General features: G+C 40.4%; 2 protein-coding genes and 1 pseudogene across 7 annotated transcripts in view; 1 reads left to right on the top strand and 2 right to left on the bottom strand.

Annotated features, from left to right (window-relative positions):
* Positions 1–11,119, top strand: part of Adora3 (adenosine A3 receptor) — a 36,169-nt gene extending 25,050 nt beyond the window's left edge. Inside the window, exon 8 of one of the 3 annotated variants that reach the window (XM_019204799.2) lies at positions 10,961–11,119. The gene's annotated coding sequence lies outside the window, so the exon portion shown is untranslated. Of the gene's footprint in view, positions 1–999; positions 1,097–3,954; positions 4,075–10,960 lie in introns of those variants that run through there. The other 2 variants (XM_010606053.2, XM_010606052.3) reach the window with 2 other exon arrangements.
* CUNH1orf162 (chromosome unknown C1orf162 homolog) lies at positions 1,176–6,545 on the bottom strand. Of its 4 annotated transcripts, none has more exons than XM_010606057.3 (7): positions 6,431–6,545; positions 6,134–6,173; positions 3,646–3,693; positions 2,690–2,729; positions 2,175–2,269; positions 1,855–1,904; positions 1,176–1,635 (listed from the first exon to the last, which is right to left on the bottom strand). In XM_010606057.3, exons 3-7 carry the CDS (start codon positions 3,680–3,682, stop codon positions 1,504–1,506), a joined length of 354 nt encoding a protein of 117 aa, XP_010604359.1. In that variant the 5' UTR covers positions 3,683–3,693; positions 6,134–6,173; positions 6,431–6,545; the 3' UTR covers positions 1,176–1,503. The 4 variants fall into 4 exon arrangements, with proteins under 4 accessions (XP_010604359.1, XP_019060345.1, XP_010604360.1 ...); XM_019204800.2 differs by having other exon boundaries at positions 1,176–1,452; XM_019204801.1 differs by having other exon boundaries at positions 1,573–1,703.
* A 21-nt stretch (positions 11,120–11,140) lies between the features above and the next one.
* LOC104849582 lies at positions 11,141–13,901 on the bottom strand (annotated as a pseudogene).
* Positions 13,902–21,857: the final 7,956 nt, after the last annotated feature.

Genomic DNA, 21,857 nt, shown 5'->3' with positions numbered 1-21,857 from the left:
TAAAAAAAAAAAAAAAAAAAAGGAGGAACGAGACATGTAGCTGAGAAACTGGGCTCAGACCTGACTGGCTGTGTGATCCTCACTTTATCTGAGAAATACACAATTGGGTCTCTGTGTACACAATTAGGCTTGGGATTTAGCTCAGTGGCACCATAGCTTCCCCACAAGTGCAAGGTCCTGAGTTCTATCCCTGGTAGCCCCCCAAAACAAAACAAAACAAAGACCAAACAAAGAGCAAGTCATCTACTCCTTAGAGGCAGGCTGAGCCACTGGACTGAGAGGAAGGAAGGGGACTTGCCCAGGTCCAGCTGTATCAGTCCAGGAGCTAAGCTTGCTTCTCTGCAGCAACATTATAAGCTATATTCTCCAATGTCAACCATATTCACAACAGAGATGTTATTTTCCATCTGCGGAGTCGTTTCTCTTATTTCTTAAGCGGTTCCAGATTTGGGTTGGGAATGGGAGGATTAGTTAGGGGCCCTTGAGAATTCACAGCATGATTGCAAATGAAGAACTTCAAAAGTTACAAAAAAAAAAGTTTTTTTTAAAGAAGTAATACTGTGCTTCCTGTCTACATTTGATCTTCAGACCCCAGGTACTGAGTTCTCCTTGGGAGCAATCACTAAGACCAACTTCATTATACTCGAAGTTTCCTTAAGTATTTTGGCCTGCTACTTTTATTCCCTTCCATCAATTATTTATTCATGTTCCATTAGTATATTGCTTTACTTACTAAAAGAGATATTTTTAGTTAGCTGTTAGAACTAGCCTCTCCATATTACTTGGATTTATTATGAATTGATTTTTATGAATTTATTTAGATTTTAAAAATTTATTATTTACATAAGAACTTTATAATAAGCTTGCCTAGAAAAGCAAATCTTACTGATATTTGAAATGGGTCATCAGTATGATTATCCATTGAATTTGGGGTAAGTTAATGTTTGAATTATTCTTGCTTCTCACACAAGTTTGTTATGCATATCCCTTGTGCTATAGGAAGAAGATAAAAACCCATATTTGAGGAGTGCTGTATAAAATGTGAATTTTGTATTTGAGTAAATGTCTGATCCTGACTTCTGGAAAAAGTGTCAGGGATAGAATAGCAACGATGAAGAAGGAGCCAACACTTTTGGAGAGTTCGTCTTTATTTAAAACTCTTGGTAGATTGCTCTTTTGGTTGACTCCTCCCTAGTGGATCAGCGCTATGGGGCAGTACATCTGGTACATGGAGTTCGGTCCCACACACTCATGAAGGGTACAAGGAAGCCCTCAAGGGCTATCAACTATTAGTTTGGGTGGGGAGGGTGAGCATTCTTCTTCAACTGGGATGATGGGTGATCACTGGTTTTCAAAACTTCTGGATAACGTTGTCTGTTCTCACCATAATTTCAAATGGGCTCTAGTTCCGAGTTTGTAAAAAAAAAAAAGAACGAAAAACAGGAACAAGACCTGTAGATGGAGATGAGAAACTGGGCTCAGACCCGACTGGCTGTGTGATCCTCACTTTATCTGTGCATACACAACTGGGTCTGTGTGTGCAGAATGGTTTGCAGTCGAGTGATTGCTCTTTTCTTCTGAGGGTTTGAAAGTCATGCTGGCATAGACAAGGGACTCCTTCTGTATGGATGAATGCTTCAGAGGGAGAGAAAGGAGAAATGAATGAATTCAGTTCACAGAGAAAACGTGTCTCTAGATGCAACCTGAAAGCGAGACCAGGAGAAATCTTTTTTAAAAAATTACTTGCTCAGAGTGCAGAAAACAATATATTATTCTAGTCAGTAATGCAGAATAAAGAAGGAAATGCCCATGGTGGTGGCCTTCCAGTACTTGGAAACAATGTGGTGCTCTTACCCTGACAGCAGGATCTGGGTGAGGATCCTGAGTCTGGGGACTAGAATGACCTGAAACAATGCCAGAGAGAAGAGGGATAAGTCTCACCAACGGGTCCTCGGAGAGAAGGGAGTCTTTTCCTTCAACTTTGGGTTGGGCTTGGAGGTGGTGGGATGGTGGTGAGAGGCAGGGAGTAAAGGAAGGGAAGGGATCTGGATCGCAGTCTACAGAGCATGTAGGGCATGCAGGCTTCTTCTCGTTTCCTCCTGTCAGTCCCTCCTGGATATCTCTGCCTCACTGGTAGAGAGGTAAGGCTGTCCCATTCCTCAGAAAACACTTACGTTTTCTGCAGCACTTTACGATGAAGAAGATAAGGGCTACCAGCAGCAATGTCAGTAAAACCCCAGCAAAAAAAGCCAAGATCAAGTGTTCCTTGCTGTGGGCAGAGAGAGGGAGCAGATGAGCTGCTGGGACTTTCGAAGGCCTTTCCTAGAAGCCAAATGTAGCCTTTCCTATCTGTGGGGAAGCCACTGAGAGTGCTCACATTGGTTAGTGGACTCTCATTCCCATGCACTGGTTGCTGTTTGCTTTCGAGTTCTAGATCCATTTGAACCCTCAGTGGAGCTGTGGACTCTCTCCCACCCCCAATACACATTTTACAAACTTAGGGGATTCGCAATGTCCTGAAGCTTGGGGATAAGAACTACCCTCCAAAGGGCAAGCACTGGTTTAGTTTTCTACTGTTTCTGGCCCCTTCTCTGCAGAATTGCCTCCCCAAGTTCCAGAGTGAAAGCTGTCAATATGAAATCAAACGCTGTGTGGTGCAGGATGAACGAGATGGTATATCCTCATTTACTTGGGGTAACTTCTGGTCATTGGGGCCGCCGTGGAGGCATCTGCAAGAAAATGTGGATGAGATCAGTGAATCTGCCACTTCTCATGCTACCCTTCCAGCAAAGGGTCCCAGGCACCTTCCCCACCCAAATAATCGATGAAGATCAGTAACAGGGCTGCAACTCCTCATGGTGAGACACAGGGGTCCTTTAAAATGAAGATGCCTATGAATTTTTTTTTTGAGAGAGAGAGAGAGAGAGAGAGAGAGAGAGAGAGAGAGGGTACCACTATGTAGTTCAAGCTGGCCTTGAATTCACTTTGTAGCCCAGGCTGGCCTCAAACTCACAGCAATCCTCCTGCCTCAGCCTCCCAAGTGTTGGGGTTACAGGCGTGTACCACCATGCCCAGTTTCTACTGAATCTTAATCAGATACACAAATCAAACACCCATTGTTCCACAGAGCGGTGTGTCTCCTAGATAAAGAAAACATAGCCCGTGTCTCCTTCTGAAAAACTCTAGCATGAAGCTCTGGGACATGTGTTTCTTCTGACCCACGGGAACTCTCCAGGCCAGGAAGTCAGAACCCATAGTGAGGCCAGAGCTTTGACTTTGAAAACCACCTCTTCCTTTTGCTAGTTTGTTTATAGGGTGACTATTAACAGTGCCTGACCAAAAGCAGCCATGATGCTTCTCCTAATGCCTAGAGTGTCAAAAAGGGAGCAAGAAGAGAAGCAAATGGATTTTCCTAAACACCTCAGCTGGTCTACTCAAATTCAGAGAGCCAGGCAGTTCTTTTCTGGCTCCTCTTTTCATTGCTTGTGGCATTAGACTCTATAATTATGGCAAAATCGGATTCTTCCAACTTCAGAAATGCATTGGCCAATCCATCCCCGTTATAGCCCTTCAGCCCAATTAATTTTTCTTTCAGCTCATTTTAACTTAGAAAGGAAGCAGTAACAGCTCCTATTCGGAACTCACCAATTTTGGGTTTAGGTGTGGAGGAAACATCTCCCATGCTGTCTTCGCCTAACAACAACAACAACAACAACAACAAAGGTTCCTCTCAGAAAGCTTGGAAAGGAAGAGGCAGTTGAGGGGCCACCTCTAAGACTGGTAGTAATATAAAAGCAGTAACAATAACAGAGAGGCAAGTCATGGGTGTTCAAGTACCATCTCTGATCAGAGACTTTCCCTGTGAAATTGCTGCAGCTCAGCAGCCAGTCCTCAGCTGTGGATGTTCAGAAATTTTATCTTATCAGGGCACTAAAAATTGAATGATTTCTGCAGAACCTGATGCCCACCAACCAACTCACAGCAGAATGATGTATAAACCAGAATGGCACAAGGGACGTGGTACATCCTATCTATTGGAATGTGCAAGAATATCAAAAGTATAATTTTGCTTGGTAAGCACTGAACGGAAGTAAATATGAGAGAAGATGAATGAGTAATTTTAATATTAAGTGCCATTCCAGTCTGATGCTTCCTCCTTGCCTTTCCCTGGAAGTGTTCGGTAAACTTTGACAAAGTTGATCCGGGAGGTCTTTCCTTTAGTCTCCATCAGATACTTCTGTTCACACTGCATCTTTTCAAGTTTGCCAATATCCTGGTCTAAACTATGGACCTGTTTGTTATATTAGAGCTCTATATTTCTCCTATTTTATTTTTTTTAATCAGAAAGTATGAACATTTAAAGGTAGGAAAGCAAAATCATCTAAACTCCTACTACTCATGGCTAATATTTTAGTATCTTTCCTTTTAGTCATATTGCATGCATTTTATTAAAGCTGCTTGAGTTACCTTTTCATGTAAAAGGTTATGTCTTCTTCTTTTTTTTTTAACTCTGTATGTTGTCATATGTATTCTCCCATGCCATTAAAAACTTAATAGAATGGGCCAGGGATTTAGCTCAGTGGTGCCACCACCTGCCTCACAAGCACAAGGTCCTGAGTTGGATCCCAACACACACACACACACACACACACACACACACACACACACACACACAAAATCTAAAACTTAATGTAACATCTTTAGGAAAATAGGTCTTTCTGTTAGAATAGTGCCTCCATAGCTGCAGGGCATATGGTCCAAGGTGATCTGCAGATGTCTGAGACTGTGGATAGTACTGATCCCATACAGCCTGTATTGATTTTACCTACAATACATATCTATGATAAAATTTAATTTATAAATTAGGCACAGTAAGAGATTAACAACAACTAATAATAAACTAGAATAATTATGTCAACTTGCTATAATAAAACTTATTTTAAAAATATAGTTATTATTTATGTCTGGAATATTCCATTTAATATTTTTAGATCATAGTTGACCTTAAGTAACTGCAACTAGGAAGAGAAATCATAGATCAGGCAGGATGACTGTATATATATGCCCACTGTGACTTGTTTAACCAGTTCCCTGTTTTTGGATATAAAATTTTCTATTTTTCAGTAAGTAACAATGAAACAGGTTTTTTGGTGCATAAAACTCTGCACATATCCTTGATTATTTTAGGTGGCCACAATTTTACTTAATATTTAGTTAAGCCCACTATAAACTTTTATTTTGTTTTGTTTTGATTTTTGAGGCAGGGTCTTTCCGTGTAGTGCAGGCTGGCCTTGAACTCACTATGTAGCCCAGGCTGGCCTCAAACATGTGACAATCTTCTTACCGCCACACCCAGCATCCCCTAGGGCTGGGATTGCAGGCATGTGCCACCACCGCACCTGGCTGCCTGCGATAAACATTTTTGACTTTACTATTTCTGTTGGATTTTGATGTAATTTATTTAGACAGTAAATGCCATCAGTTTTTTTGTGTGTTTTTTTTGTTTTTTTTTTTTTGTTTTTTGATACTGGGGATCGAACTCAGGTCCTTCTGTTTGCAAGATAGGTGGTGGAACCACTGAGCTAAATCCCCAGTCCTCCATCAGTTTTGTTTTAATCGTCCAGCTCACAAAAGTTAATTTCCAAGTCCTTGAACAGAGTAGAGGGTTGGGAGAAGGATACCTCACTGCCATATACCACTTATGACAGTAGTAACAGTGACATTATCAAGTACCTTATAATTTACCAAGCATCTCAGATCCTGCAATATATAAGAAATGTGACAACAGGAAAATTTGGCAAAAAGGCTGAGCCAGGAGAGTCATAAGTTGAAGAGAACATACATAAAGTATTGGTATAATGTATGTAGAACCTATTTATGTTATATACTTATATAGAAAATAATTTATAAATATAGAGATATGTATTTATACTAAGAGCATAAACTCACTAGACTTTAACATTGGGGAGGTGGAAAAGGAGAGAGTGGTAGGTTTTTGTAAAATCCTTATCTTCACCTCTGTGGTTCTGAATGTACAACCCTCCCAAAGAAATGCTGTCACCTAAAAATATTAGGCTACCCCACCGTGAAAGATAAAGCGATCACACAATACCACAGGGAAATAGCTACTTACAAATCCCAGGCAAGAAAAGCAGGAAACATGCAGTATTTTTCTGTGAAAACAATAATCCAAATGTTTGACAAAGCAAAAAATTAGAAAAGAAACAGTGCTATATATACTGTTTTGCCAGGCACTGGCGAACATAATTTATTGTCATAAAAATCAACTAAATGCAGTCGTTCGAACAATCCTTCCCCTTCCCCCAGCAAATAAAAAGAAGAAAATGATAGAAAACACTAACAATTAGGTGATTTTGTCTTTTAGTGGGTGATTACATCAAGATTAAAAGTGTACAGTAAGTGTTTTTACCTTTCAAGAATATCTCCGGTCTTAAGCAGTAGTTAGTTGGCTAAGACTGAACTGTTCACTTCCTTCACCCGTCTCATTTCCCAGAAACGATGAAGTAAAGATTGCTAGCACCGTCACTGGCACCATCAAGTCGTGTATTGCAAAGATGTTTAAACCAGAGGGTGGACTTCCTCTTTGAGGTCAATGCTACGTTAAAAAAAAAAAAAATCCCACAAGCAGTGACAGCTTTTGTATCATCTTTTGACATATGAACACCAGCAAAGTGGACAGGCCAGGTTCATTCCCAATTCAGTGTTTATTATTTACTTGAGCCACCCTCCAGATGTTGTGAAGTTCACAGCAATGTGACATAACCAGTGTCATCAAGGAGACTGAGAGAGGTGAGGCTGAAAAATGAAGAGCAGCAGTGCTACCAGTTACTTATAATAGCAGTGGGGAGGCTAAGTGAGTTTAGTGTTGAGATCCCTTCAGAAGGATGGTGACTCATTTATTTAAAAACATATAAAGACATAAATATACTCATTGGATGGATCCTATGTGCCAGACAGTAAGCTAGGTACTGAGCGTATTTCAAGGACCAGGGCAGAAGTGTTCTTAGTCTCGCAGAGCCTACCATCTAATTGAAAAGAGGAATGAAAAACAAATAAACAACAGACTGATGACCCTAGTGCTGTGTTCCATGAAGGCCCTGGGCCAGAAAGGAGAGTATTAAGGAAACCAAAGACAAACAATCCCCCAAGCACAGTGTGACAATCAAGGAAGTATGTGAGGTGACTCTGGGATCAGGGTGGGGAGGTGTGGGACGTGGTTAAGATGAGGTTGAAAAGGCAGGAAGAGGCCGTCCCTCAGAACTTCCATCACTATTATAAGAGAAGTGGTGTCTTTGTACTGAAGATATTTAAATGAGTGTGTCATAGTCAGATTGAAATTCTGAAAAAAATCATGAAAAGTGCAGTAGGGAGAACAGATTGCATGGCAGCCAGGAGAGTTACAAATAGAGCAGTTGAGTGATCACTGCTGTAATCCAGACTTAGGAGTAATAGTAACATGAATTAGGATGGTAGCTGTAGACAGATGGAGAGATGTGCATGAATTTGAGAGATTTTTTAGGGGAGTGGTATTAAAAACAGGGAAGATAAAAAAATCAAAGACTTTGATTAAAAAATTGCCAAAGGCTAAAAAGAAGGAAGAGGAACCAGAGAAGAAAACAATGGTAGTTCAAGATTTAGGGTAAACTGGGTGTGGTGGCACACACCTGTAATCTGAGAATTTGGAAGGTTGAGACAGGAGTATTTCTGTGACTTTGAAACCATCTTGAGCTGCATAGTGAGTTCAAAATGAGCCTGAATTGTATAGTGAATCCCTAACTCAGAAAACTGAGGGGGGGGGAGAGAGACCACAGATATCTTCACTCATGTTCCATGTTCCATATATATATGCGTACATATATAAGCATGAGAAAATGATATAGGTCCTATGTTAGAATAGCAGGAGTGGGACTCAAAGGAGAAGGGATCAGCCTACACAAGGAGAAAGGAGGCTGGGTCTCAAGGAAAACTTCTTTGAGGAGATAGTGTTTGAGTTGTGTCTTGAAAGATAAATCACATTTTTCTAAGGCGGGCAGAAGGAAAGATGTTCCATACAGAAGGGCAACATGGGCAAATGCTTGTGGCTCGTGTTTAGGGAAATTCCAGTATTTCCCCACACAGTAGGCAGTGCTACAGAGATGGAGGATGGGGTGCAGGTGGGGACTGAAAGAGGGATGGGTGGAGAGAAGGGATGGAATGAGATGAAGATGTTGTGTCTGGGGGACAAGCACCATTGCTCTGTTGTCCAAGAAACTCACCAGGATCATAACTCAGCCCCAGTAACAGATTAGAGGGACAAAGTTTACCGAAAGGAAGACACTTTGCAAAGAGAAAAAGAAAGGGGAGAAAGGGGAAGATAGATAGCTGCCCTGAGAAGAAAGAGTCGGGGGAGGAGGCCCCAGAAAGAAGGAGGACCCATGGAACCTTAGTTCTTAGCTGTTTTTATGGGGTGAGTAACTCTTTCCCCTCCACCCAGAATTTGCTATAACTGGATTGGTTTCTGGGCACCTCTGCCCAGGGTCATTTTTTTCTGCAGCTTTGTTTTTTTGTTTACTTGTCTTTGACACATCTTCTAAGGCCTTATCTTTGGGGTGGGTGGCTAGTTGACGAGAGGGCACCTTATTCTTAGTAAGGGGGCATGTGGATATCGATTGTATTCCATAATGACACTAGAGTGAAGAATACAGTGATGCTAGAGTGAATACTTACAAGTGTATGTATGCCCGTGCATAGGTATGAGTATGCACTGCGTTAGTCAGTCCTGGCTGGGGATTTAGCTCAGTGGTTCTGCTACCTGCGTTGCATGCACAAGGTCATAAATTTGATCCCTGTACCCCCCAAACAAACAAAAAATAGCTAAAAGATCTAAAGGGGCTCCTATTTTATTTTCTCTTCCTTAGACTGCTGTCCATACATTTCCCCCCTGAGAGGTTCATCCATCTGCTGTTGAGGAAATGGTTGACGACTGATCTGGCTTCTTCAAGCTGAGTGGGATCATTGTTAGGGGTAGCAGATGGGAGTCTTCAGCAGGAAGGGTGGCTGATGGACCTCAGTAAAAGGAGTCTGGCGCCTTTATTGTTGGTTCCATCTGTATGATCACTGAACGTTTGTTGGCCTCTAGGTGAGAACTGACTAACTTTACCAAGATATTAAAGCATGTATTACCAAAGCATGAGCACTAGAATGGAAAGACAGACTGGCGAAAGAGCCACGTCCAAAGAGTGTTTTTAAGGCATTAGAGTAGCAATTGTAACCAACTGACTCTGAGACCTGTTTACAGGTGTAACAGGAAACTGTCAGAGGGATCCGTGATTAAAACCCCCTTTTACGTTGAGCCTATATTATCACTATTTTGATGTGTCTTTGGTTATACTCTTTTGTTGGGTGTTTGAAACTAAGTTACAGTGTGACCTGTGTTAATCAAAATTAACCTCTTGTAATCTAATAAGGTGAGTTAAGGCTCTTTAGGCATTATTTTTAGAACCTCGTACAGAGCCTCCTTGTTCAGGAGATTGGGTGACGCACAGAGTTGTAGGATACTGTAGAAAGATCCCTTCATGTCCTGAATCTTTCACCTTGGAAGGTCAGGGCCAAAATATTGGTGCCCCTTTAGCTCAGTCCTTTTAGCTTTGGTCTCCCAAACTTCAGTTATTGAACACCTAGCAAGAGCAGATAGGTTATATCAGTGGTATAGTGGGAGCAGTTAATTTTATGATCTTATCTACTTAGTGTACAGCTTTAAGTTTGGAGAAGACAAAACCAAAGAGCCAGTTAAATATGCATGTGTGAAGTAATGAGATCAGCAAAACTATTATTAATATGGCCAACCACTGTTTTTACCAGGAAGAGCCAGTGACAGCCTTCCACAAAGAGAGTGAGGGAAAGTCTAGGGAGATTTAGAATTAAAAAAAAAAAAACATAGACACTATCCACATAGTTTATTCCTCACAGTTCTCCTGACAAAGGAACATTCAAGCACATACTGTATACACAGATAAGAAGCAACATACAAAATGTTTTAAATGATGCACAACAAAATCCAGCAGTATAAAAGAATGCATGTGGACTCTTGCTCACTGCGCAGACTAAATTTAATCAGTTGTTTAAATAGTAAGAAAAATACAATGTTTCATGGATCTTGTTCAGACTACAAAAGAGGGAAATTGTTACCATATATATATGATTTTTGTATTAGGCAGTTTTCTTTGATGAGTTGTACTGACAACTCCAAATACAGAGGCAGAAGTCTGTGCATTTTAAAGGAATTAATAATGTTGTGAATTGAAGACTTTACACAGTTACTACCACTGGCACTTTTCACCATAGTTCACACACATTACATGATCATCTTATAGAACATTACATTTAAAAATATGTCTGAGTGACGATTTTTAGGACATTCACACACCATGAGCTGGTTAAGAGGCAATTCCACAGTTGCCTTCCATAGTGCTTTGCTGTTGATAACAAGGACATTTCATTGCGGTTAAAAGAAATTAGGTATCTATATGGTTAAGCAGCTCTGATTTACTAAAGGCCGTCAATGACCCGCACTGGAGAGTGAGTTCTTTTAGAGTACAGATCCTAGAGGCGAACACCACTATTGGTTAAAACTTTGTCTAAGGAAGTCAGTTTCTCTGCTGAAAACTATTTTCACAAAACTGAAAGCTACTAACATGTTTGAATATAAATACTTTGCCTTCTTGTTACCATATTTATGACCAAGTTCTCTGAACCTTTGATTTACTCGTCTTTGTCTAAGGAAGTCAGTTTCTCTGCTGAAAACTATTTTCACAAAACTGAAAGCTACTAACATGTTTGAATATAAATACTTTGCCTTCTTGTTACCATATTTATGACCAAGTTCTCTGAACCTTTGGGATTTACTCGCGGGGATGTGTGCTCTCGCGACCGTCTCACCCACTAAGCTCTCCGCCTCCAGGCCTCGAGGCTGCGGGGATTCACCAGGGAACCAACCCTCTGCTCACCAGGACGCTTGACTGATGAACAGGGATTGAAAGCCACGCCGTGCAGATTTGGGCTGGGCGAGAATGCTCGGGACTCACTCACGCTGTGAGCGTCATTCAGGGAAGGCAGAGGACCTTTCCGAACCCTGCACATCGCCAACAATGATGCCGCTGCTATGTGTCAAGAGGACTCGTGAGGGACGCGCTCGCCCTGCCCTGCCATCTGTTCTCTGGGAAGTAGCTTGGGTCTGGGTAAGTATAACTGGTGCCCGGGGACGCGCAGTAGTCTCTGACCTATAACCAGGCTCTAGTTGGTGATCTTCCTCATGAATATCTGTTTCCTGTAGGCAGTCTGAACAAGAATCACGGAAATCCAAAGATATCTCGGGGGAACAATCCTGGCAGGGCCACCGAACACCCTGCAAACGTTCCACGCCACAGTTATCACACTTGAAGCCCACATGCTGTACAAATCCACTTTCAGCTTGCATTTGCTGAAGTTTCTGCTTCTTTAACTTTTTAGATTGTAATAGCTCTTTATATTAAGGTAAATTCCTATACATGATTGGGATAATTTTTTCACCTGACGCCTCCGGGGCCGCGGAGCCCCCGTGACTGTAGAAGCAGGGCCGGTTGTCGTCCTGGTCCATGTACACTGGCGGTTCGTGAAGTCATGAAAGTGGAAGGTTTGAAGATATGCTTATTAAAGGAATGCTGTCGTCCGCTTGTCGAAGACTTTTTGGAATATATATACAGGTTTGGTGTTCTGCCCGGAACCGGGATGCCAACTTTCATCAGTGTTATGCAATACTCTGTAATTCAGCTGGCAAACTTTTTCGCCATCCTGTTGCCCAGTTCATCTGCAATCTTCTGCCAGCATCGAGAGTCTACCTTCTTCAGTAGTGAGGGTACTCAGGAGCAGCTGTTCAAGTTTTTTCTGCTCTTCCACAGATGGTTAAATGTCTCGGGTTTGGGGTCATCACACAGCTCGCACATCATCCAAGGACGGCTGTGGGAGCCTTCTGGACCATCACTCAAGGGCAACACGGAGTACGAAAGGGACTCGGAGTTTTTGGTCTAGCAGGTAAACCTACTTCATCAAAAACTAATTTAACTCTCCTAGTATGTCTTTCATGGGTTTTAAACTCTCTCTCAAAATCCCCAGGGCTATTGGTATACTGGTCCCATACAATCTCGGGCAACTGAACAATTCTCTGTGGATGAGGAAGCCCTATATCAACCTTCTTCTGGAGTTTCTCCACAAACCTGATGGGGCCCTTCCCTTTGGTGCTCACCTAGCCTCTCGAGGTCCCGGACTACTGAGCCTCGAGGTCAGCCGTGGTCTGCAGCTGTCTCCGACAATCTTTGTTGGGTTTCAGTGCCACACAGTCTGATTCAAAGTAATAAATGACAGCATCATCATCTTCCTCTTCTGCAATGTGCTGGTTGGCTCTCTCTTTGGCAGGTGGCATAGGTCCAGTAACTGAGTCTTCCCTCTGAGGGCAGCTTGCTTAGTCCTTCGCTTCCATAGTTTTGAGAGTCATAACATAAAGCTTTTTCATTTTGAGAAATGTCACCAGGATTTGTGCGGGACTCATTTACATTATCACTAAGCAGTTGTACCTGTTTCACTGGGACTAAGATTATTCTCCTCAAATTGTCCATTCGCTCTGCAAGGAGAACTGTTTTTAGTGGGACCAGCTCAGGCAGGGCCGGCCTTGCATGGTGACACTCTAAGGGTATAGCAATGTTTTTGAGGTTCCGACAGAGACATCATCTGAGCTGAGGTGGAGCTTAGAACAGACGGCAGTTCTGCTTCTCTCGAGACTGGCACGCTCTCAAGATCTGTGTCCAAGATGTTACTGGTACTTTCATCACACCGCTCTTCTGAGGCCCTGCTATCTCCCACCACATCCACTTCCTCCTCAGAACCCCTTAAAGATGACTGGATTTCAGAAATTGGTCCTGACGCTGACTCAGTAGTCAGCTGATTAACACACTCCACAGACAGGCAGGCAGTTCCTAATTTGTGGTCCTCCAACTTGACCTGCACTTCTGAATTTGTGCAAGGCACGTTATGGTCTATATAACTTTCGTCCCTCCTGTTATCACAGAACACTGAAGCCTGGGTTTCTGAAGCCCCATTTTTCAGCTATTGATTTCTTCCACAATGCACAGGAAACAGCACTATTTTGCCTAGCATTCCCATCAGGCTGACAGTCATCACAGTTTATGTCAGCGGAATCACTGTCATCAACACTGTTGACAGTCAGATAGCCTGTGATTTCTTCAACTACTGCAGAATTAAGTGGTCCTTCCTCACTGATGTTCATCTTTCTAACTTCCCTTCTTGCACAGTCATACAGTATAAGACATTAACAAGCGTGTTTAGTCCCTCGAATATCTGCATCCTTGCCCACTCCTACCCCATTCTGTTCTACTGACTCCTGGTCTGATTCGATAGGCAAATCTTCTGAACTGTGCTTCAGATCTAAGACAACGTTTAGTTCTTTTTAAAACTGGTGATACAGATTCTGTTTGCCTTCTCTCACAAATTTCTATTGCCTGCCTTTCTAGGTTATCCTTTTCCGAAGAAGAAAGCCCTCTCTTCCTAGAGGTTACCCATGATTCTCAAGTACTCTGCTGCTTTAAATCAGTGCTTTTCCCATTATTATTTCCTTTCTGAATTTGCACAGGCTCTGGTCTCTTCTTTGGGGATCTTGATCGTACCTGAGAATGAGAAGAGAGTTCTTCAGGGTGAGCAAGGCTACGATTACTTAAAGTTCTACCACAAAAAGATTCATCCAATCTGTTTAACCCCACTGTTGACCATGTAACAGGAGTAGATCGGGAAGCCGCCATACTCTGGTATGTCTCACAATACGGTCATCGTGGTCCACTCATTGGGAAACCTGTACGACCAAAGACCTATCATTGTGGAAATATCATCTCTTTTCCTTATATCCTGAAGGAGTTGGAGCTATGTCTAGAATAGAGCTTAAGCATCAGGGTTTCAGACTCTCAGCTTCAGCCATGGAGAATACTAGAAATTTAAATTCCTTTAGCTGAGTTCCACCGGTATTGACAGGCAGTTTTCTGCAGATGTGTTTCTTAAGGCCTTTTAGGAAGTGTTTCACCTGAATTTATTTGTCATCACTGCTAATGTCCATGTTACACCGAGACTTCGGGTGTTAATTGTTCATATGGTTGTACTAATACAACTTGGTATCTTCCGCCCAGGGCTGCACACCGCCGGCTGCTCTGAGAGGAGGCGCTTCTGGTTGGGTCGAGCTTCAGAATTTGATATGGCATTAACCTGGCCTCTTACATCTTGAACAGCTGTCAGGATGTTAGCAGAATGGGCCGGGGAGGTAGCCTACCTCTCAAGTGCAAGGTCCTGAGTTAGATCCCTGGTACCAAAAAAAAGATGTTAGCAGAAGGATCAGGAGTACAATATTTAGCTTTTACAACTGCACACATTCTTCCTCATATTGCTGTTAGGATGTCTAAGACCTGCATCTCCTTAAGAAGTTGGTAAAGGGGGCCTGGCCTTTTTAGTATATCTTAGAATCTAAACTTTTAAAAACCCAGTCATCCCTAACAGGCTCTAAGCTGTTTGATATGTTTGGGAAAGTGAAATCCAGGATGAATTGGATTTTCTCTGGACTTAGTACCTTTTTGCCCTGAGAAATGAGCAGTCCTAAATGGGTGACCTGTAACTGACAGATCTGGGCCTTCTCTTACACTTTAAAACATCAGGAGGCCAGGAAGTTAAGGAGGGATTAATTCCCTCTTGTACTTGGGTCTCTTTGTTCCAGATCATCTACATACTGCGAAAGGGTGATGCCAGCTTTCTTTCTTTCTTTTTCTTTCTTTCTTTCTTTCTTTCTTTCTTTCTTTCTTTCTTTCTTTCTTTCTTTCTTTCTTTCTTTCTTTCTCTCTCTCTCTCTCTCTCTCTCTCTCTCTCTCTCTCTCTCTCTCTCATTCTAGCGGGTCTTATGGTAGGACTAGGCCAAAGCCAAAAAGATGGGGCCTATCTCACAATCCCTGGGAGAGGAACGTCTGGTCAATTGTCCCACCCACATAGTGGATTTTTAAAGAAAAGGAGATTTTGACTCTCGGACACTAAGAGAACATAAAAGAAAGCATCTCCGTGATTGAAGTTAGGAAAGCATCTGACTGAGGATGGAACCTGAGTAAATAAAGCGAGGGCTTAGTCACAACCAAATGTAGAGGCACTACAGTCTCATTAATGAGGCTTCACTTGATCTTAGCCAAAAGGCCAAGAAGTGATGAGGCTGAGGTCTTAAACCAACCTATTTATTAGGCCTCTTTCTGATAGGAGCATTATAGGGGCTGACAGCCTCTTGAAGAGTCTCCATTTAAGTAGTCCTTGGACTATAGGGTTTAGTCCTTTTTTTTTTTTTTTTTTTAAACTGATAACAATTATAAAGTTCCTTGGAGAAAACTCTGCTGGGCATAATGCCAATTTTGTCGTAAAGGCAAATAAATGTGGGTGTATAATATCCATGTTTATTCTTTAGAATGTTTCTATTGGTGAATTATTAATTTTAATTTTATGGGTTTATTATATTAATGAGTACTTAATAGGAAAAATTTTTATTTATTTATTTATTTATTTTTGGTTTTTTGAGGCAGGATCTCACACTATGTAGTGAGACTGACCTGGAACTCACTATGTAGCTCAGGTTGGTCTCGAACTCACAGAGATCCTCCTGCCTCAGCCTCCCAAGTGCTGGGATTACAGGTGTGTGCCACTATGCCCTGCAAAAATATTTAATTTTTAACATTTATTGAGCATTTATTAAAAGGCAGCAAAATCTTCAACATTGTTTTTTGGTGTCTAAAAATGTCTAAAAAGAGATCAACAGAAAAAATTCCTATATGAATTACAATAAAAATATCAATAGCATGCTACAAAGAAAATCTTTACTTCAATTATCACACCCAAGTCAGTCTTCACACATGACAATAGCATGCTCCATACACACATATTGTTTACACTGACAGCATGTGTTTTGCATTCCTGGCTTTTTTGTAGGACATACTTGACATCTTAAAGGTCTTGCTGTTTTTCCAGGTGGTTTTTATTTTATTATACAATATGTAATTAACAGGAACATAAAATATCAATAAAATAAAGTATTCCATTTTTAATATGTATTGTGTGCTTAGAATAAACAGCTGGGGATTTAGCTCAGTGGTTCTACCTCTTGCCTTGCAAGTGGAAGGTTCTAAGTTTGATCCCCAGTACCAAAAAAAAAAAAATAAATAAAAACTAGAATAAACATCAACATTTGCACTTCAGCTGTGTACTTGCTTACAAAACCTAAAAGATATCAGAAATAAATTTCTATATGAACTACAATGAAAATACTAGTAGAACTCAACAACAAAAATAATCTTTGTTTCAACTGTCATATCCAAGGCAGTCTTCACACATAAAAACTGTGTATTCCATGTACACTTCTCACTTACACTGAAAGCACATGTGTTTAGCTTTCCTTTCCTATGTGGCAGGCCATTCTTGTCATCTCTTATCTTTCTATTTTTTCAGGAGCTTTCTACTGTTATATTGTACAAAGTGCACTTAGCAAGAAAATAAGATATCAATAAAATAAAATATCAAATAGGTAATGAGTGCTTAAATAGATGTCAGCCTTTTCACATCATTTGTTTACTTGCTTACAAAATCTAAAATATAACATCAAAAATTAAAACCTATGTGAACTACAATGTAAATACAAATAAAGTCTACCACAGAAATAATGTTTCCTTCAACTTTCATACCCCAGGCAGTTTTCACAGATGAAAACTTTGTGTTCCATATACAAGTATCACTTACATGGATAGCACTTTTGCCAAACATCATTTTTTCCAGTGGTTTATGTGGAGCTTTTTTCCATCAGTTCATTTACTTGTCTTTGGGGTGAGTGACTAGTTAACAAGGGGGTGCCTTATTTAGCTTAGAGTTACTAAAGGGGTGTGTGGATATCTGTTGTATTCCATAATGACCCTAGAATGGATAATATAGCAACTCTAGAGAATGCATATGTGCGTGTGTGTGTGTGTGTATGTGTGTGTATATACACACACACATAGGTGTGAATACACACTGCCTTAAAATAGTGGACCCTAAACCCACTTTACATTATAAGCAATAGAAAGACTGCTGAGAGCAGTGCCAAATTTGGATTTAAAAACAAGGCATAGGGGGACCGGTGAGGTGACAGACAATGGAATATTTCCAGGCAAGAAACAAGGATAATCTCTGGACTGAGGGCATGGCTGCAGAAAAGTGATAGGGCTGACAGGTGATGAATCTAGACAGTTATGAGGTATGAGAGGTACCCAACTGAAAGGAAGGTTAAAGGAGAGCTTTGAATAACTACCAATTTTCTGTACTGTATCCACTGACTAATATTGAGGATATAGAATAAGGGTGTATAGTTGGATATAAATAATGAGTAATTTTGGACATGTTGAGTTTGAGGTGTATGTGGAACATTCAGGCAGAGATGTGGAGGGCAGTTAGATGCAAGACCTGGAACTCATGAAAGAGATCTAGATTTATGTGGCATACAGAACCCTCATCCACAACCCCTCCTTTTCTCCTTTTGGGACTGAGCATCCCTTGTGGTTGGGTAATGCCATGTGACAAGTTCTTGACAATGGACGGTGAGCAAAAGTTTTGTATGTCCCTTTCAGTTGAAGCATTTAATTGCTGATACAAGACCTCTTCTGATCTCTCCTTTCATGGGGCAATTATGGGGAATTTGTGACGAGCTCTAAAACCAAACCATTGAGTCACCATACTGAGGAAAATTTATCTGGAGGCTCACTCAGACTTACAAAAGACTCTTTATGAGCAAACAAAGCAATGCACACACACACACATACAACACACAAAGACACATACACATTTCCATATTAAATTACTGAGATTTGAAAGTAGTTTCTTATCTCACTCAATCTACCCTATTCTTCCCTATTTGAGATGCAGATTATGAAGTCATCAGTGTACACATGATAGGAGAAGGCCTGAACACGGATAGAATCATCATATGGAATGAGAATAAAATTCCTAGGATAGAACTCTGAGGAGTATCAATACTTAAGAGAGAGGCAGAGGAAGTGAGGTCAGCTAAGGAAACTGAGAATAAACAGTGACAGCAGAGAGCATGAACATATTCTATTAGAAGCTAAGAGAGGAAAGGAAGCTGTGGCCAAAAGTGCCAAATGCTTACAGAAAGAGCAGCCTGGATTTGGAACTAAGATATCATAATGCCTTTTGCTAAAGTTGCTTGTTGTGTGGTAGTGGTAGGAGCCTCAGGGTCTTTTCATAAGCTGTTTTGTTTGAATATCACCTATCTTTCAGATAACCAATTTAAATATAATTTGTTCTAGAAAGCTTTTCATTAACTTCTTTACTAAACTGAATTCACTTCTCACATGTGCCCAATACTCCAGTTTTAACATTAGGAATTTGTATTCAATGTCAGAATTGCTGGAATCTGTATTCAACGCCATGATTGATTTATATTCAAGGTTGTGTCATGTAAGCTCTGTGGACACCATATTGTCTTACTGTAGTTTTTGGTAGTGCTCGATCCCATAGTGCACCTTTTCTAAATGAGTGTTCGAGCTTCCTGTTCCCTCATTGAAAAACTTCCTTTTCTTCCCCATTATCTTCCCTCTATACCATTAAAAAACACACACACACACCCACACACCCACCACTTGAAGAAGGGCCTTCAAAGATCTTTAAGCTATTAACAGGAATTAGTACTTTCATTCCTCCTCTTAAATCTCCCTGAGAAATTGAATCCTGTCAGTTCTTCCCCAAAGTTCTTCGCTTTCTCAGTTGTTGTGGTTTTATTCTCCTGGCTTACCAGTGACTGACCACTCCCTCTTCTGCATAATCTTTTTACTCTGCCACGTCTCAAACACTGATGCTCTTTCGTGACTCTATATTTAGCTTTATTCTTTTTTCCAAAACATAATTCCTTTTGTATTCCATATCATAGTGAATAGCACCACCCTTTTTCCGCTTGCTCAGGAAAGGAACATGACTCAACTTTATGCTTCCCCTCTTTCCTGTTGTCTCCTGGCACCTCTTCTACTACTGTTGCTTTTAATATTTCTCATCAATTTTTTTCCTTTCCATCTATATTGCCAAGGCCTTTGATTAAGGTCTTCAACATCACTTAGCTAGGATGATCTAACAGCGTAACAATCTTGCTGCTTTCCAACTGTCCTCTGTACTCACGAGTGATTTTTAAAAAATCATCATTGTAATCCAGAACAGATGATGTATCTAAAAGTGTATTTTGATTTAGTATAATTGTCTTACGTGTTATTTCTATATTTTTTGGCCTGATAGTCTGGCTATTAATCTGTATGTATTATAATTAACTTTATGGGGACTTATAAAGAAATGAATCTGATGCAGCAAAAAGAGGGGATGTGGAGAGGAAGGGGAAAACAGAAAAAAAAATCTAATCATTATTCCTCCTCTGCTCAAAGTCATTTGGTGATTGCCCTCTGTTCTTAGAACAAAATCCAATTTCTAAGTACAGCATTTATTAGATTTTTTTTTGTTTTTTTGTTTTTTTTGGTAGCAAAGATTGAACTAGGATCCTTGTGCTTGTGAGGCAGGCGGCAGAACCACAGAGCTAAATCCCCAGCCCAAGTACAGCATTTAAATATACTTCCATAGTATTTACTTCATTCTTAACTGCCCTCTGTTCTTAGAACAAAATCCAATTTCTAAGTACAGCATTTATTAGATTTTTTTTTGTTTTTTTGTTTTTTTTGAGAGCAAAGATTGAACTAGGATCCTTGTGCTTGTGAGGCAGGCGGCAGAACCACAGAGCTAAATCCCCAGCCCAAGTACAGCATTTAAATATACTTCCATAGTATTTACTTCATTCTTAACTTCTTGAGAATTAAAAAAAAAAAAAAAACCTACAATCTCTCATCTCTACAATCACAAATGCTGCCCCATCTTCCTGAACTTTTACTCCCTGCAAGACCCTGCTAGCTTCCTCTTCCAAATGTCAGCTCAGCTACATTTCCTTTCTGAGTGTCTACTGTCTACTCTCTCCATATTTTAACTGGATATTTTCATTGATTTCCTGATGTTAGGCAGAAAGTCACACATTAGTTGGCCTGGAGACAGGCAGCTTGGGACTACATGAAAAGCAAAGAAGACATGAGTGTGAGCGGTTTTTTCCTTTTTCCTTCATTTTCTTAATCATTAGCTATGAGTAAGACCCAAACAAGCTTATGGTTTCAAACATTGGTCAAGAGTACGTGACCTCCTCAGACAATGCTGTATGTACGGTTCAGGGGCTATACAAAGTTCTAAGGTTGAAGGGTTGGAAAAACCTCAAGGTCTCAAGACGAACTAAACGAAAACATCCCACCTAAAGAATAGAAACGTCTCCCTCTGTTTAGTCAAAACAACCCATTTTCCTTGTAAAAGAACAATGACTTTAAAGGAAGGAGATGATTTCTTGAAAGGCCCATTTAATCATATACATGTAACCTGAGACCTCATTTGGCACAACTGCTTTCTTGGTGCTTGCCCACTTTCATGCTTGAAGGTGTATTCTATTGCTCTGAAAAGGCAATTATTTTGCAGTAAACTCTCTGTATTCCATATGACTACTAATGTATCTTGTCTGAAATCCCTCATTGAAGAAACAAAGAACTGAGGAGCAAGTGTCACTCGTTCTTTGCAGTATTAGGACTCAGGTTCCCAGTGATATCAGGACTGGAATTTTAAAATGTTACTCATTCAGAATAACATTTATAGAGGTAGGCTAGTTATTGTGAAGGTTATGGGTCAAGTTGTTTATAATGAACTACATTTTTCAGAATTTGCTTTCCTGAATGTTCTGATTAGGGTGAGCCACGATTCCGGAGTTAAGATCTGGAGAGAAGATGTGAAACAGTAGCTCTCTGTAGCTCAGATGCTGTGGTCTGTTGGTTTGTAAATTGCAGCCGTGTAACTTCTTGTCCTTCCTGACTCATTCATTCTTCAGCCTCTAACTCTGGACCAGGTGTTTGTGATGAAGAACTCGGGGTTGTACAGAACAATCACACCATGATGCTTGCCACATTCTTAAAGTACTCTGTAGTGAAATCTATACTGGATCACATATTCTCATGTCTTCTTAGATTTTTAACTCTGAGGCAGGGATTTTTTCTCTCTCTATGATCAGGACAGTATATTGCTTAGCACAAACTAGGTGCTTTATAATGATATGCAAACAAGTAATTTGGAATATCTCTTCGGACCCAATCAAAATCTCTTAAGTAACAAAGATGTCAGACTGATTTTCATGTAAGCCATGTGGCTTTCAAGTAAACCATCAATATTGACCCTAATAATTGTTACATATGTTAAGATCTTAAAAAGCCAATGAAAATAGCAATTATCCACATACTGCGTATTTTCAAATATTTACCATTAAGTAAGGTGTGCATTAAAGTATAAGTAAATCCTTGTTAAGAATGAGAGAATTTATTATAGACAAGTCTATGGAGGGAATTTCCTGATTTACTTGCTAGATTCTTTTTACAATTTTTATTATGGTAAAATACACCTAACACTTAACATTTTGACCATTTTTAATTATTCATTTCAGTGATTTTTGAAAACTATTCATAACAAACCATCACTATAACTGATCTTGTAAAATTGAAACTCTAGACCCATTTAAACAGCAACTCCCTATTCCCTCGTGACCATTTTATTTTCTGATGTTTTACTAAATACCTCGTATAGTATTTACCTTTTATGTAATTTACTTAGTAGAGTATCTTCAAGGATCATGAGGTATC

This window comes from Fukomys damarensis, unplaced genomic scaffold (assembly GCF_012274545.1).
Source record: "Fukomys damarensis isolate Sample0158 unplaced genomic scaffold, DMR_v1.0_HiC HiC_scaffold_33, whole genome shotgun sequence".
Classification (NCBI taxonomy): domain Eukaryota; kingdom Metazoa; phylum Chordata; class Mammalia; order Rodentia; family Bathyergidae; genus Fukomys; species Fukomys damarensis.
The sequence above is the reverse complement of the archived record's forward strand: the minus strand, read 5'-3'. Positions and strand labels throughout refer to the sequence as shown.